Source organism: Podarcis cretensis (genome assembly GCF_951804945.1).
Source record: "Podarcis cretensis genome assembly, chromosome: 2".
NCBI lineage: Eukaryota > Metazoa > Chordata > Lepidosauria > Squamata > Lacertidae > Podarcis > Podarcis cretensis.
The window spans coordinates 61,253,319-61,267,334 of NC_137171.1; the positions used below are offsets into that span (position 1 = coordinate 61,253,319).

General features: G+C 41.4%; 1 protein-coding gene across 50 annotated transcripts in view; it reads right to left on the reverse strand.

Annotated features, from left to right (window-relative positions):
- COL23A1 (collagen type XXIII alpha 1 chain) overlaps positions 1–14,016 on the reverse strand; it is a 311,553-nt gene that overhangs the window by 20,951 nt on the left and 276,586 nt on the right. For 4 of the 50 annotated variants that reach the window (XM_079967520.1, XM_079967522.1, XM_079967513.1 and 1 more), the window contains exons 4-31: positions 12,979–13,005; positions 11,786–11,830; positions 11,353–11,415; positions 11,200–11,262; positions 11,046–11,108; positions 10,892–10,954; positions 10,739–10,801; positions 10,586–10,648; positions 10,431–10,493; positions 10,276–10,338; positions 10,122–10,184; positions 9,970–10,032; positions 9,816–9,878; positions 9,659–9,721; positions 9,504–9,566; positions 9,354–9,416; positions 9,200–9,262; positions 8,645–8,707; positions 8,493–8,555; positions 8,164–8,226; positions 8,010–8,072; positions 7,856–7,918; positions 4,397–4,441; positions 3,224–3,301; positions 2,419–2,442; positions 1,626–1,679; positions 941–985; positions 40–129 (exon numbers count right to left, since the gene is read on the reverse strand). In XM_079967520.1, coding sequence (XP_079823646.1) covers positions 40–129; positions 941–985; positions 1,626–1,679; positions 2,419–2,442; positions 3,224–3,301; positions 4,397–4,441; positions 7,856–7,918; positions 8,010–8,072; positions 8,164–8,226; positions 8,493–8,555; positions 8,645–8,707; positions 9,200–9,262; positions 9,354–9,416; positions 9,504–9,566; positions 9,659–9,721; positions 9,816–9,878; positions 9,970–10,032; positions 10,122–10,184; positions 10,276–10,338; positions 10,431–10,493; positions 10,586–10,648; positions 10,739–10,801; positions 10,892–10,954; positions 11,046–11,108; positions 11,200–11,262; positions 11,353–11,415; positions 11,786–11,830; positions 12,979–13,005 — 1,668 coding nt within the window. Of the gene's footprint in view, positions 1–39; positions 130–940; positions 986–1,625; positions 1,680–2,418; positions 2,443–3,223; positions 3,302–4,396; positions 4,442–7,855; positions 7,919–8,009; positions 8,073–8,163; positions 8,227–8,492; positions 8,556–8,644; positions 8,708–9,199; positions 9,263–9,353; positions 9,417–9,503; positions 9,567–9,658; positions 9,722–9,815; positions 9,879–9,969; positions 10,033–10,121; positions 10,185–10,275; positions 10,339–10,430; positions 10,494–10,585; positions 10,649–10,738; positions 10,802–10,891; positions 10,955–11,041; positions 11,109–11,199; positions 11,263–11,352; positions 11,416–11,785; positions 11,831–12,978; positions 13,006–14,016 lie in introns of all 50 variants that reach the window. The other 46 variants (XM_079967558.1, XM_079967534.1, XM_079967524.1 and 43 more) reach the window with 45 other exon arrangements.

Sequence of the window (14,016 nt, forward strand, 5' to 3'; positions counted from 1 at the left end):
AAAACAGTATTTAGTAATAGATATTGAAGACAGACATACTGGGAGACCACTCATGCCAACATCTCCTTTCTCTCCTTTTTGTCCTATGAGTCCGGAGCTTCCTTGGTCTCCTTTTGAACCTTTAGGACCCTGTAATTTTAAGGGGGGGGGGTGGAATGTAAGATAATTGGGTTTTAATTAATAGTATTCATTATTTTCCAGTGTTACTCTGTTAGAATATTTTTTATTTTGATTGTGTTAGAGGAACTGCTGACAATCAAACACTGATTAAGAAGTGGAATAGAATTTAATAGATCAGGTGGATGTGACCACTTCAAAGCACAGGAAACTTCAATAAAGATTCGGACATGCACACACTCATCCTGCACACAACAATCTTAAGTATTTATTTTGAATTAGATGTAAATTAAATTACTGACTGCAATAATTTGATCATGTATCGTGGAGGGGTGCTTAATAAAGACTCGGATGGAAAGATGCAACATAGGACAATGGCACTGCCTTCCCTCTCTATGCTCAGGAATGATTGGAGGGTGGAGCAGAGCTTTAGTTCCGGTTGCTTGAACACTTTATTTGGGAAATGACAATCAGGTGTGAACCTCATAGAGACGAAATCATATCAAAATTAAAACCATTGCAATTAATATATATATATTTACAGTTATTGTCTCTGTATTCCACACACACACACACACACACACACACACACACACACACAACATGCCATGCAGATTAAAATTTAGTAGGTTGTCAAGGATATGGAATGGTTGGAAAAACCGCAGGATGAAGAGTTTGCAATTTGCCTATATTTGCCTCTGAAGACTGCATGCATTCTAACCACTTTAGTAACTCTCAAACATTTAATAGGTAGTTTCAGCCTATTACAGAACTTTAGTCACACAACTGAATGCAAATTTATTAATAATGCTCCCGGCCACACCTTCTCTCCATCAACTCCAGGCGGGCCAGGCAACCCAAGTTCCCCCTGGAACAAAAAAACGGGATAAGTCAGAGCAATGACCGCATCATGAATCTAACCAATAAAAATCTTTTTCCCTTCCCCCAAAGAACTATATATTGCAGTACTCAATATTTTAAAGGTGCATGATTAATGTTACATATTTCAAGGGAAGTGTCAAATTTATTTAAGCCAAGACAAAGCCCTATATCACTTGTGACCTGGTGACTTTTCAACAAACCTTCCAAATAGAGATTAAACTAGGTCAGCCCTAGAGGATCTTCAGCCAGCATGTGGGCTAGCTGATCAATCAATTCATGCCTAATGCCATTGCCAACACTGTTTTATCTGGAACCAATAAAATTGTGGCTTAATTTGAATCCAACACTTGTCTCTTGCTTCCTTTGCCATCTGCACATCCCACTACGGTCTCACTATGCCTGGGCCCACAAACAAGTGATTATAGACACTTGTTAAAATTCTTCTCCCTTTGCTAATCTTTGAAACTTTGAACACGTTACCCATCACTCTGACTCCCCCAAAGTTATCCAAGGGGATATGCCATGAACAGAAGATTCACATATAAACCAAGCTCAGTGTTGCCAAGCAGGTACTGAGTACAGTACAGAACAAAATACATTTTATGTAAAAGGGAGTAAAACCCAACCTTTGGTCCTGGAGCTCCTTGGGGGCCTGGGGGCCCTTGGGGACCTGGCGGGCCCTGGAACAAAAGACATTGCTCTGTTAACTGCTGTTAATACAAACATTTTGAATTAACAGAGATGAAAAACAACTGGCAACAAAATCTACGGTTAGCAGGTCATCTAGTTTCCAATTTAAATCCATCTTCCATAATGCAGATAATTTCCCCAAGAGGCTAGGAAGGGGATGATCAGAAACAATAGAGAAAAGTGGGAAGTGGCTCAATGACCCCCTGCTGCTTTTTCTGCCTGTCTCCAAAGGAGTCTTCAGAATTCTCAACCATTAGAGCACAGCTACAGTTTCCCCTGCAGATGACTAGAGCAACACCTAGCTGGGAAGAGGACAACTCCCCTTGGGAGTTCTGCCATCTTAATGTAATAATGATGGGAATAGTGAGCCAAACGTAAGCACTCTTAAAACCCACTGATTTCAACATGAAATGTGAAGCATGTTTTCAAAATAATGCCTAATGCAATTTTAAAGAAGCAAGCCAGAAACTATGAAACAAAGCAATTAAACACATTCATTACTATGAAACAAAGCAATTAAACACATTCATTACTTGATTATCACTGTGTCTGACATCATGCTGCCAATGATTCAACCTAAGGGATTATGTCATTATTTTGTTAACAGAAATCAAATGTTTGGTAGAAAATTTCTGAGAACCATGATCAAAAAATCTAAAGCAGAAAAGCCACATGCTAGGCCATTAAAAAAAAAAATCCACACAGGCATCTGGCACATAACAATTTTACCGTCAATCTGAGTTTCCCTGCAGCCTGTTATAAAACAGTTAGAATAGTTTTCAAATGTATTAAGAATTAAATATTTATGCTATTCAAATACTTTTCCAATTGAAAAGACCGTCATCTAAACATTTTTTATTGTTGAGAACATTATTATATAAACTCCCCCCCATTTGATCTGAAAGGACAAACTGAAATTCTACCCCAATCAGTCTCCTTGCAGTCATTATGGAAGTTACAACCTGCTAAGTAACAAAGAGCTGCTTATTTCATTTGTGAGTCACTCCCACCAGATGTGCCTGAATTTGCCTACAGCTGTTTCTAGTGGTTTCTAAAAACAGTTTTGATGGTCACCACACTGAACAGCTTAGCTGCTTTTGACCTATTCAGAAACAACATAGATACCACTATAGGCACAAATTATTGCACTAGCCTAGCATGAACTGTATAAGGGATTCCACATTTGATTCTCACCTCCTTCCAGACCATCCAACCTTGTCATAACATTTCTCTTTCAAGGTCCATTGCCCTTGATTGTCCCTTGCTTTTGATGACAGATTTGGTGATGGAGTTGTAGCAAAAAGCTCTGGCAACATGGACAGTTTGCTATGGCTTCTGTGGACCATGCCCAAATTCCTCAAACTGGCTTGTATGTTGGACTTTTGATTCTTATTTGAGTATCAATCTTGCCATCATGTCCTTTGTAGGCTTTCCAAAGGTGGGAAACAGGCCACTGAGCCAAATCACCCTTTGGTCTGATGTATCAGGGCTCAAGCAAATTGTATAATTATTACATTATTATCATAAAGGTTACCTTGAGAGCTTCCAAGATTCTACCATCGTAGTCAATTACTACTGTATCACCCTGTTCTCCTTTCAGGCCTGGAGGACCCTACAAAGAAAAGAAAAGGTAATTGTAAACTTTATGGGAATAGAAATAATTTTCTGCTTTTCACATGCTATTAAGAAGTCACAGTAAATTCTAGTTTCATACTTAAATACGGTGCTTTAATTGCTACAGTCTAGATAATAACTGTTCACTGGATGAAAGTGGAATAAACCACCTATGCTGTGACAGTCCCATTAAGGCCCATTGGGTACTGGAGGTCCTACTCTTAGAGCCATCATTAGTTAAGATAACCTTGGCAGATGCTTTTGCAGTAGTAGCAGCACAACTACGGAATTCCTCCACCAGGGAAATCCTCCAAGCACACCCTCAATGTCATGAGCTATGAAAATATTTTTATTCCTCTATGCTTTGGCACAACAATCCTATGCTTGTCTACTCAGGAGTAAATAAGAAGTCAGATTCCAAAAGAGCTTATTCAAAGGAAAGCAGCTATAGGGCTGCAGCCAAACAGTGCAATTCTCTATGTAGGTCTACTCAGTAGTAAATCCCCTTTGAGTTCAATGATGGAACCACCCAGTTAAGTGTGTCTAGGGCTGCAGTCTAAATCTTACTGTCTCTTCACACATCTTGCACCCACCTCCATTTCTGTTGGACCTTTTCTCTTAAGCGCCCAGCCCCCCCCCCCGGCTCCAGCCTCGCAGGTGGAGCCAAACACCATAAATAACTGCCCCCTCCTCCTGGATCAGTCTCCTGCCCTCTTCTCTCTGCAATCAGGGAACTGCCAGTCCCTGACAATGATTCATGACGTAGGTCCTGGGGCAAAATGATTCGAATGCACTTCTATATGGAAGGCAGAGATGTCATAGCACATGGAACCTCCCTTTGAGGTTTTCAATGGCCTATAAAAGTCAAAACTAGTACCCAACCCATTTTATAAGTCCACACACAAATGTCAAAGACTGAAATTCAAGGAAACTATTTTCTACTCCAGAATATTTATACTGATTGTATTATTGCCAACGGGGAAAATCCCTAGCTTTTGCATAGTTAATTTATCTTCCACAAATCTCACAGTGTATTCTTTCAGCTTGAGTGTTTATTTTAGGGAGCTAAAGAAAGAACAAAAGTAATTCATACCCTTGGCCCAATGTGTCCATCTGCTCCTCTTTCACCAGGTTCACCCTGAAAATAAATGTTTGTTACTCTAAAATATTGATTCAGAGACAAGATACGTCACATATCTATGTGTCTTGAGGAGCACAGCATAAGCAATAGCAGGCTTAAAAGACCTTCACACAATCCAGCTGCAAAACAAATCAGCCAAATCAGATACAAGATAATAAAACTGCCCTGCAGGTTTTAGTGTAACAATATGCACACCACACTGCTGCAAAACCAACTAACTTTTGAACAAGAAATTAGCCTGGCATATAAAATTAATCATGTCATGATTATACTTTTGCTTTCACATATTGTATTTTGTGCTTGCATTGTTTACACTGTCAAATATTTCTTCTTGTAATCTCTGTAGTTTATGAAAAATTAACATGGCAAGTAGCAAAAAGACACTCTAGCACGTCAAATCTTTATAAATTAAGATAGTTGCCACATTTACTGTAGGTATTCTGAACCTCACGTTCTTCAGTTTTCCAGCATAAAAAGAGCTATAACCTAATAAAGAGGAAGCTAAGTTTGATGCAGACTTCATGAAATACAGATCCGCTCCAAAGGATTAGCAACTTGTTTAAATGGATGTAGCACAAACAAATGTTTCCTTTTCTCCACTTCAAGACGGAGACTCATGAAAAATTACATAATCAATTCTAAAATGTTTTATCATGGAATGAACAAAGAGGCAATTAAAAGAACACTCTTTTCCCATCTTCCTAACTGATCGAACAGAGAAGCATACCAATGAATACTGGTTCAAGCCATACATTTTTGCCCCCTCTCTGCTGGCTTGCTCCACTTCCTCCTTCAGTGGGGAAAAGCTAATAAGTTCGGCTGGGTGGGTGCTTCAGAAAGCAAGAAAGGTCTCACCATTATGGTCATATGTCAGGGGCATCTAGCTCAATGCAGCTGGCCAGTTTACTGTTTTATTATTTCATATCATACCTATCTTCTTTCCTGGAAGACTGAAAAAGTAGGAGGCTTAAATGAGACTTGCTGTTCCTACAGTAATGCAGCTCTGTGTGCATCATGGCAGGTTTTTAAAAATGCAAATTGTAATTGCTTGGTGGGCAGGATAATTACCAGAGGCAATATGGAGAGGGAATTTAATTCTGCTGTAGTCCAGGGAAAACAATCCTTTTCTGTATCTGGTATTTGATTTCAAAGGAGCTCAGTTGGTTAGAGCCTGGTGCTGATAACGCCAAGTTTGCAAGTGCGATCCCCGTATGGGCCAGCTGCATATTCCTGCATTGCAAGGGGTTGGACTAGATGATCCTTAGGGTCCCTTCCAACTCTACAATTCTAGGATTCTATGAATCAAATAGGGATTATCAAAGGTGATTTTCTCAGCCCCTCAGCAGAGGAAGAAAGGGTTAGATTCTTTCTCCATATTAGCTCTGACATTACTAATTATCAATAACCCCCCAAAGCAATTTGCATTGCAAAACATTTGCAGGTTAAATGCAAATACACTTTTAACTCAAGTCTAGACTAGGCATCCTTCTTAAATGGAGATTATAATTTATTTATATTTCATCTATAGGTCTTCATTTTGCTTTGAGCCTGACATTCAGAATAGAATAGGGGTCAGCACCCCTTTTGGGTTTGTGGGCACAGTTGCAATCTGAAGAAATTTCAATTTCCCCCCCTCAAGCCTATTTTTTGGGGGTGGGCAGTGGAAGCAAGAGCACCCCAGCTGCAATCTCCAGAAAGATCCTCCCCACAAAAATCCCTCTATGTTGGACACTGCATTGGTGACCCATGGAACAGAAAATCTTCAGGTAATAAAGAAACCTGCAGCTCATATGATACAATGCCCTAGAAGAGGCTGATTACAGATACAGTGTGGTGTAGTGGTTAAGAGCGGTGGACTTGTAATCTGGTGAACCGGGTTCGCATCTCGGCTCCTCCACATGCGGCTGCTGGGTGACCTTGGGCTAGTCACACTTCTCTGAAGTCTCTCAGCGCCAGTCACCTCACAGAGTGCTTATTGTGGGGGAGGAAGGGAAAAGGAGATTGTGAGCTGCTTTGAGACTCCTTAGGGTAGTAATAAAGCGGGATATCAAATCCAAACTCCTCTTCTCTCTCTCTCTCTCTCTCTCTTTTTTTTTTTGGAAAAGGACTCGCAACTCTTGAAAATATTTCAGTTCTCTATTTTCCTTGGGCTAATGTTATGCTGATCATGCGAAACAAAGATACTTATGCTATTTTACATTCCATCCTGTTTTCATGATACAGTATTTCAAAACTAACCTATTTGCTTCTTCCTGTTACCAGAGCATATAAACATGCCATCTATGAAATAATGTCGTTTGCTGTAGGGACTTATAAAATTTGTACACTCCATTGTCATTTCCTGTACTGGTAATCAAATTATTGAATTGCTATGCATTAAATTAATTAGCAGATTCAGGTTTGTGTGCGTGTGTGTTTTTTTTTTACTCTGCATGTCTTTATGTTAGAATGATTCTACATTTTTTTCCAAAAAAAATTAATGCAGTATTGTTTTTTATCCTATATTAGCAGAGAAAATGAATGTTCTATCTTAATTTGCCTTAATTTGGCAGTTTTTGTTATAATTTAATGATGCCTGTTGTGGAGGACAGAGCTCCATAAGTGCAGGATAAAACATTCAAAGAGCCAGGGTTTGAAGTCATTAGGTATGGGAAGTTGGATGTGCAGCACCAGAAGCCCTGCTAGCACACTAGCAATTTCTGATAGCTATGTGCCAATACCAGCCAAGGCTCATTCCATCGCCATCCTCCCATGTGGAAATCCAAGTGCATACAGCTCTTTAAACCACACTAGCTGCCCTGCTTTTCAGCATTCGCCATCACATAGACAAAAGGGCTCAAGCTGTCTCACCAATTCAACATGAAACGGAATTTCGTGTGAACCTGGACCTCGCCATTTCACAGTAAGCATGCAAATACCCTGCTCTGCACCATTCATGTCTTGTGCGTGTTCCAAAAGTAAAGCATACATCGAGAATCATATGGAAAAGAAGAGGCTTGGGAGGGGAAGGAGTTACATAAGAAAAGAAGCAGTTGGGGAGCAGATTAAGCAGGACCCTCCCAACACCTCTCTGATCCAAAATTGTCATCTTCCTCAAACAAAAATGACCACTTGTGTTTTGATGCATACATTTGATTACCATGTTTCATTTTGCTCTCCGTTACCAAGCAGGGTTAATACTAGTCTTGGGCTATGATCCAAGGGAAGTCTTCTATATGTGTAATTTTTCAGCTACAAAAATTTTCTTCAAATGTCTGATAAGCTGCTCCTGAATGTTGGAGAGCATGGCAGTGAAACATCCCATTAGATGTGAGGGGATGCTGCTGTAAATGCAAGTTGCAATTTCATTGCAAATGAAGCATTTTGCATGTTCGTATCCAGACCTTACTATCCTTCCCATTTGATACTTACCTTTGGCCCTGGTAGACCATTTATTCCATTCACTCCTATTGGGCCAACACTTCCTGGTTCTCCCTGTAATGTTTGAAGGAGGTGCAATGGAAAACTCTCAGTTTCTAAGCAGGCCAGGTGCTAGTCTCACTATCCTTTCCAATGTGATACTTACCTTTGGCCCTGGAAGGCCATCTGTACCTTTCTCTCCTGTTGGGCCAACACTTCCTGGGTCTCCCTGTAATGTTTGAGAGAGGTGCAATGGAAAACTCTCAGTTTCTAAGCAGGCCAGGTGCTAGTCTTACTATTCTTTCCCACGCGCCACTTACCTTTGGCCCTGGTAGACCATCTATGCCTTTGTCTCCTGTCGGGCCAGGGCTTCCGGGTTCTCCCTGAAATGTTTGAAAGAGGTGCAATGGAAAACTTCCAGGGCTGGATCCAGATTCTGCTAGCAGAAGCCCACACAAGGCATTCTACTAGCACAATTTCCTTCCCTCTCCTCCCCCTGTGCCCTGTCATTGGCTGGAGTGGGTGGGAGAACCCCCAGATCAGTGGGGGCAGGGTAGGAGAGGAGAGATTGTTTTGTTAAGCAAGCAGATATGCTTGCATTGATATGAGTGATGCCTAACCTCACTATCCTTTTCCATATGCTGCTTACCTTTGGCCCTGGTAGCCCATCAATGCATTTGTCTCCTACTGAGCCATTGCCTCCTGGTTCTCCCTGTAATATTTGAAAGAGGTGCAATGGAAAATGCAGTTTCTAATCAGGGCATGCGCTAATCTTACTATCCTTTCCCATGCGCTGCTTACCTTTGGCCCTGGTAGACCATCTATGCCTTTCTCTCCTATTGGACCAGGGCTTCCTGGTTCACCCTGCAATGTTTGAAAGAGGTGAAATGGAAAAGTCTCATTTTTTAAGCAGGGCAATAAGACCAGTACAAGCAGCTGGACATCTGGGAGGCTGGGTAAGAAGACTCACCACCACTGCCCTCCTCAGCACTGCCCTCTGTTTCTGTCAGCCTCTTCTGGAGGACAGATGAGGAAGCCAGATGTGAAGCATCTAGTTAAAAGACCATTATTCTGCTGTACTGTATTTATTGTCTGTTAACTTTCATTTTGTTCTGTACTTAGGCGTTAGGTCTAGAGTATATTTTTGTAATATTGAAGACAGTATATTCTATGTTTCTTGCTGAATTGTTGTTGTGTTTACAAAACTGCCTTCTCCCCAATCAATGTTTTGCAGTTTAATAGGAAAAGGGGACATTGTTGTAAGCTGCTTTAGGAACAGCTCACTGTGCAAAGGTGCCATATACATAAACTTAAATGAACTAAACAATCTGACAATCTTTCCCGTGCTCTGCTTACCTTCGGCCCTGCTAGACCATCTAAGCCTTTCTCTCCCGCTGGGCCAATGCTTCCAGGTTCTCCCTATGATGTTTGAAAGAGATGCAGTGGAAAACTCTCAGTTGGTAAGCAGGGCATATGCTAATCTTAGCATTCTTCTCCATGCACTGCTTACCTTAGGCCCTGGTAGCCCATCTATGCCTCTCTCTCCCACTGAGCCAGCGCTTCCTCGTTTTCCCTGTGGTGTTTAAGGAAGGGCAATGGAACTCTCAGTTTCTGAGCAGGTATCATCAAGTCTTAGTATATTTTCTGATGTGCTGCTTACCCTTGCTCCTGGTTGCCCTTTTATGCCTTTTTCCCCAGTCTGACCAATGCTTCCTGGATTTCCCTGTAGTGTTTGAAAGAGGTGCAATGGAAGACTTTAAGTTTTCAAGCAGGGCATGTGCTAAATCTTAGCCGTCATTCCCATGCACTGCTTACCTTTGGCCCTGGTAGCCCATCCATGCCTCTCTCCCCTGTTGGGCCAATGCTTCCCCGGTTTCCCTGTAAATTTTGAAAGAGGGAGAATGGAAAACTCTTGGTTTCTTAGCAGGCTATGTGCTTAGGATCTTGTTATCCTTTCCCATGTAATACCCACCTTTGGCCCTGGTAGACCACTCATGCCTCTTTTTCCCACAGGGCCAATGTTTCCTGGTTCTCCCTGTATTATTTGAAAGAGGTGCAATAGGAAACTCTAAGTTTCTAAGCATGGATTGTGCTAATCTTAGCATTCTTTCCCATGCACTGCTTACCTTTGCCCCTGGTAGACCATCTATGCCTCTCTCCCCTACTGGGCCAGGACTTCCTGCTTCTCCCTATAGTGTTTTTAAAAAGGTGCAATGGAAAACTCTGTTTCTTAACAAGACATGTGCTAGTCTTTTATCAACTCCCATGTGCTCCTTACCACTGGCCCTGGTAGACCATCTATGCCTCTTTCCCCTACTGGGCCAGGACTTCCTGCTTCTCCCTGTAGTGTTTAAAAGAGGTGCAATGGACAACTCTCAGTTGCTCACCAAGGAAAGTGCTAGCCTTTTTATCCTTTCTCATGCACTGCTTACCTTTGGCCCTGGTAGACCATCTATGCCTCTCTCCCCTACTGGGCCAGGACTTCCTGCTTCTCCCTATAGTGTTTTTAAAAAGGTGCAATGGACAACTCTCAGTTGCTCACCAAGGAAAGTGCTAGCCTTTTTATCCTTTCTCATGCACTGCTTACCTTTGGCCCTGGTAGACCATCTATGCCTCTCTCCCCTACTGGGCCAGGACTTCCTGCTTCTCCCTGTAGTGTTTTAAGAAGGTGCAATGGAAAACTCTCAGTTTCTCACCAAGGCAAGCACTAGCTATTTTTATTCTTTCCCATGCACTGCTTACCTTTGGCCCTGGAAGACCATCTATTCCTTTGTCTCCCATTGGGCCGACACTTCCTGGTTCTCCCTGGAGTGTTTATAAGAGGTGCAATGGAAAATTTTCAGTTTCTGAACAAGACATGTGCTAGTCTTTTATCCATTCCCATGTGTTCCTTACCTTTGGCCCTGGAAGACCATCTATTCCTTTGTCTCCCATTGGGCCAACGCTTCCTTGTTTTCCCTGTAGCATTCAAAAGAAGTGCAAAGAACACACTCATTTTCTAAGAAGGGTGTTCATCAGTTTTACTGTACCATTCAAGAAGATGCTTACCTTTGGCCCTGGTAGACCATCTATTCCTTTTTCTCCCATTGGGCCAACACTTCCTGGTTCTCCCTGTAATGTTTGAAAGAGGTGCAGTGGAAAACTCTCTGCTTTTAAGCAGGCCAGGTGCTAGTCTTACTATTCTTTCCCATGCACCACTTACCTTTGGCCCTGGTAGACCATCTATGCCTTTGTCTCCCATTGGGCCAGGGCTTCCAGGTTCTCCCTGTAGTGTTTAAAAAAGGTGGAGTGGAAAACTCTTAGTTTTTGAGCAAGGCAAGTGCCAGTCTTTTTATGCTTTCCCATGCGCTGCTTACCTTTGGCCCTGGTTTACCGTCTATGCCTTTGTCTCCCATTGGGCCAACGCTTCCTTGTTTTCCCTGTAGCGTTCAAAAGAAGTGCAAAGAACACTCTCATTTTCTAAGAAGGGTGTTCATCAGTTTTACTGTACCATTCAAGAAGATGCTTACCTTTGGCCCTGGTAGTCCTTCATTGCCCTTCTCACCTATGGGCCCAATACTTCCTTGTTCTCCCTGAGATTAATACAAATTAAGGTGAACATTACAATCTTGCTTTCACCCCAAAGTCCAAATATTGAGCATCCTTCAAAAAGAAGTCAGGCTCTAAATGACAGTCTTTAAACATGGTACAGCTGTTCTGATGGCTATTCAAGTTATTCTTTAAGAATGGTTGAGCCCCATAGGACCACAGTGAAAGGGAAAAACAATCTTTAATTTCTGATTCAGTTTGCTCTGTGTAGTGTAGAATATGACTCTCAATCACCAAATATATTTAGGATTGAAATTTAATATGATCAGCCTGTATGCCAATACTGCATTGATTCTACTTTGTTACCCATAATATATATGATTGGGGGCGGGGAGCTACAAAAAGGAAGTTTACCTTTGGCCCTTGAATCCCTGGTTCTCCTGGGATTCCAGCATCACCCTGATGAAATAGAACACACATAGGTGACACTGAAATACAAAAGTGCATTAAGTTTCCCAGGGTCAATGCTGGCAGAAGCTCAACAGTTCACACTGTAAGCCTAACCAGAAAAGCAACTGCCAAATATTTTTGATCCAGAAGTTGGGACTTAATTTCTAATACTTAATTTCTAACTGTTCAGAGAGAGAGAGCTTTAATTTATTAGCTCAGAGTAGTCTTATTTGCAGTGTGGATAAATCATGAAGACATCACTCATTATCTGTGGAACACACTGAAATGTAATCCTTAAACGTGCTTCCTAAAAATACTGTAGCCATAGGTTATGTGCAGTTCTGAACAGCATGCATTAATAATAAAGTGTTTTCCAACTTGGCCACAGCTACTTGGTGGCCCTTCTAAGGTCCTTTATATGGAAAAGGATATTTAGCTAACACAATCCAAAATAAATACACACATATCCTGCCCCTGACTCAGCTGCCTTGGAGAAATATATACAGATATTTGTTTCTTAAAAGCCCAGTCCAGATATTCGCAAACCACTCCATTTGGACAGTTTCTAGAGGGGTAGCTGTGATCACTTCTTGCAGCAAGAATGGCAGAGTCTTGTTACACCTTAAAGACTGTTATGGCAGAAGCTTTCATGTACTGGATCAGCTTCAGGGATACAACAGCACAGAGTGAATAATGTTTGATCTATCATATCCATGGATGGGTGAGCCCCATGTGATTAGCCCTGATTACAATGCAAAAGTTACACAACTCCCCTGCAGTTTGGGATGTTGGTGGATGCTACTGAAATCTCAAGAGCTTTGCTCCTCCCTTGCTCATTCTGCTGCTGTGCTGGGCAAGAAACAAACCACAGTCTGCTCTGGATCAGAGGGTTGCTTTGTGCTATTGTATTGCTGGTTTTTTTGTTTTTTTGTTTTAAAAATGCTTATTTTAAATGTGTTTAGTAGTTTTAACTGCCATGTTATTTTACTTTCAAGTTGGAGATATTTTGTGACTCTGTTGTGATAACTGAGTTGTGAGGTGGAAATAGATAGATAGATAGATAGATAGATAGATGATAGATAGACAGATAGATAGGGTTGGGAACATGATGTCTGAATGCAAATAGCATTTGAAAGAAAGAAACATAAATAACTTACTTTTCCTCCTGGAATACCAGGCTCACCCTTCAAAACAAATAAACGAAGAACGTTATGTTTGACATACAAAGATCAGGAATGAAAACATTTTTTCTCCAATGTCTAGGAAATGTTACAAATAAAATTGTACCGTTTTCAAAAAACATACGCAGCCAAGCTCATTAAAAATGCTGCTGGGCTGTCAGTCTTTCTGGGGCCCAAAGGTTGATTTATTTGCAATTTAGAGGAAGTGTCTTGGGCACCTATATAAAACGGCTGTTGGGTGTAACCAGTCACAAAACTTAAATAGAAACACAATACCTGAGGCCATCCAACGAAGCTGAATGTTGGAAGATTCAGAAAAAGGAAACACTTTTTCATACAATGCATAGTTAAAACTATGGAATTCCTTACCACAAGCTTTAAAAGTGAATTATTGGGGTAGGGAGAGAGAAAGCCCCACTGCACAAACAGAAGCCCTTGTGCTGACAGGACTCACTAGCTGAATCCTGCCCACTATGCCCTTTCCTCACCAGCAGGTCTCAGGATGGATTTCAGCATTTTTTAATTCAGTAAGGAAAAACAGTCAAAACAAATTACAGTCACAGGAATAGGGTGGGTCCTCAAAACACAATGGGAATAATTCAGCTTAGAGCTAAGGAGATTGCTCTGTCAGCACGAGCAGTTCTGCTCGCCTGCTATAACAATCTCCCTCCCCTCTGCTCACAGGCTGTTCTGGGGGGTTCTTTCAACTCATCCTAGCCTATTGGTGGTGGGGTGGGGGACAGTGGGGGCACACAGTGTGAAGAGAGCTTCTGAGAATATACCACAAACCACCCACATATGTTTAGCAGCCATGTGGAAACATTCCTCTTCTTCCAGGCCTTTGCCTAATTAAACAACCTATGGCCTTTAAAAATCTCTCTGTGTGGAGGTGTTGTTTTATTTGTTATTATGTTATGTATTTTTGTGTGTTTATACTGTAAACTGTGCTGTGATCCTTGAATGAAGAGTGGTATATAAATTTAATAAATAAAAATAAAAATATTTTTTTCCCCC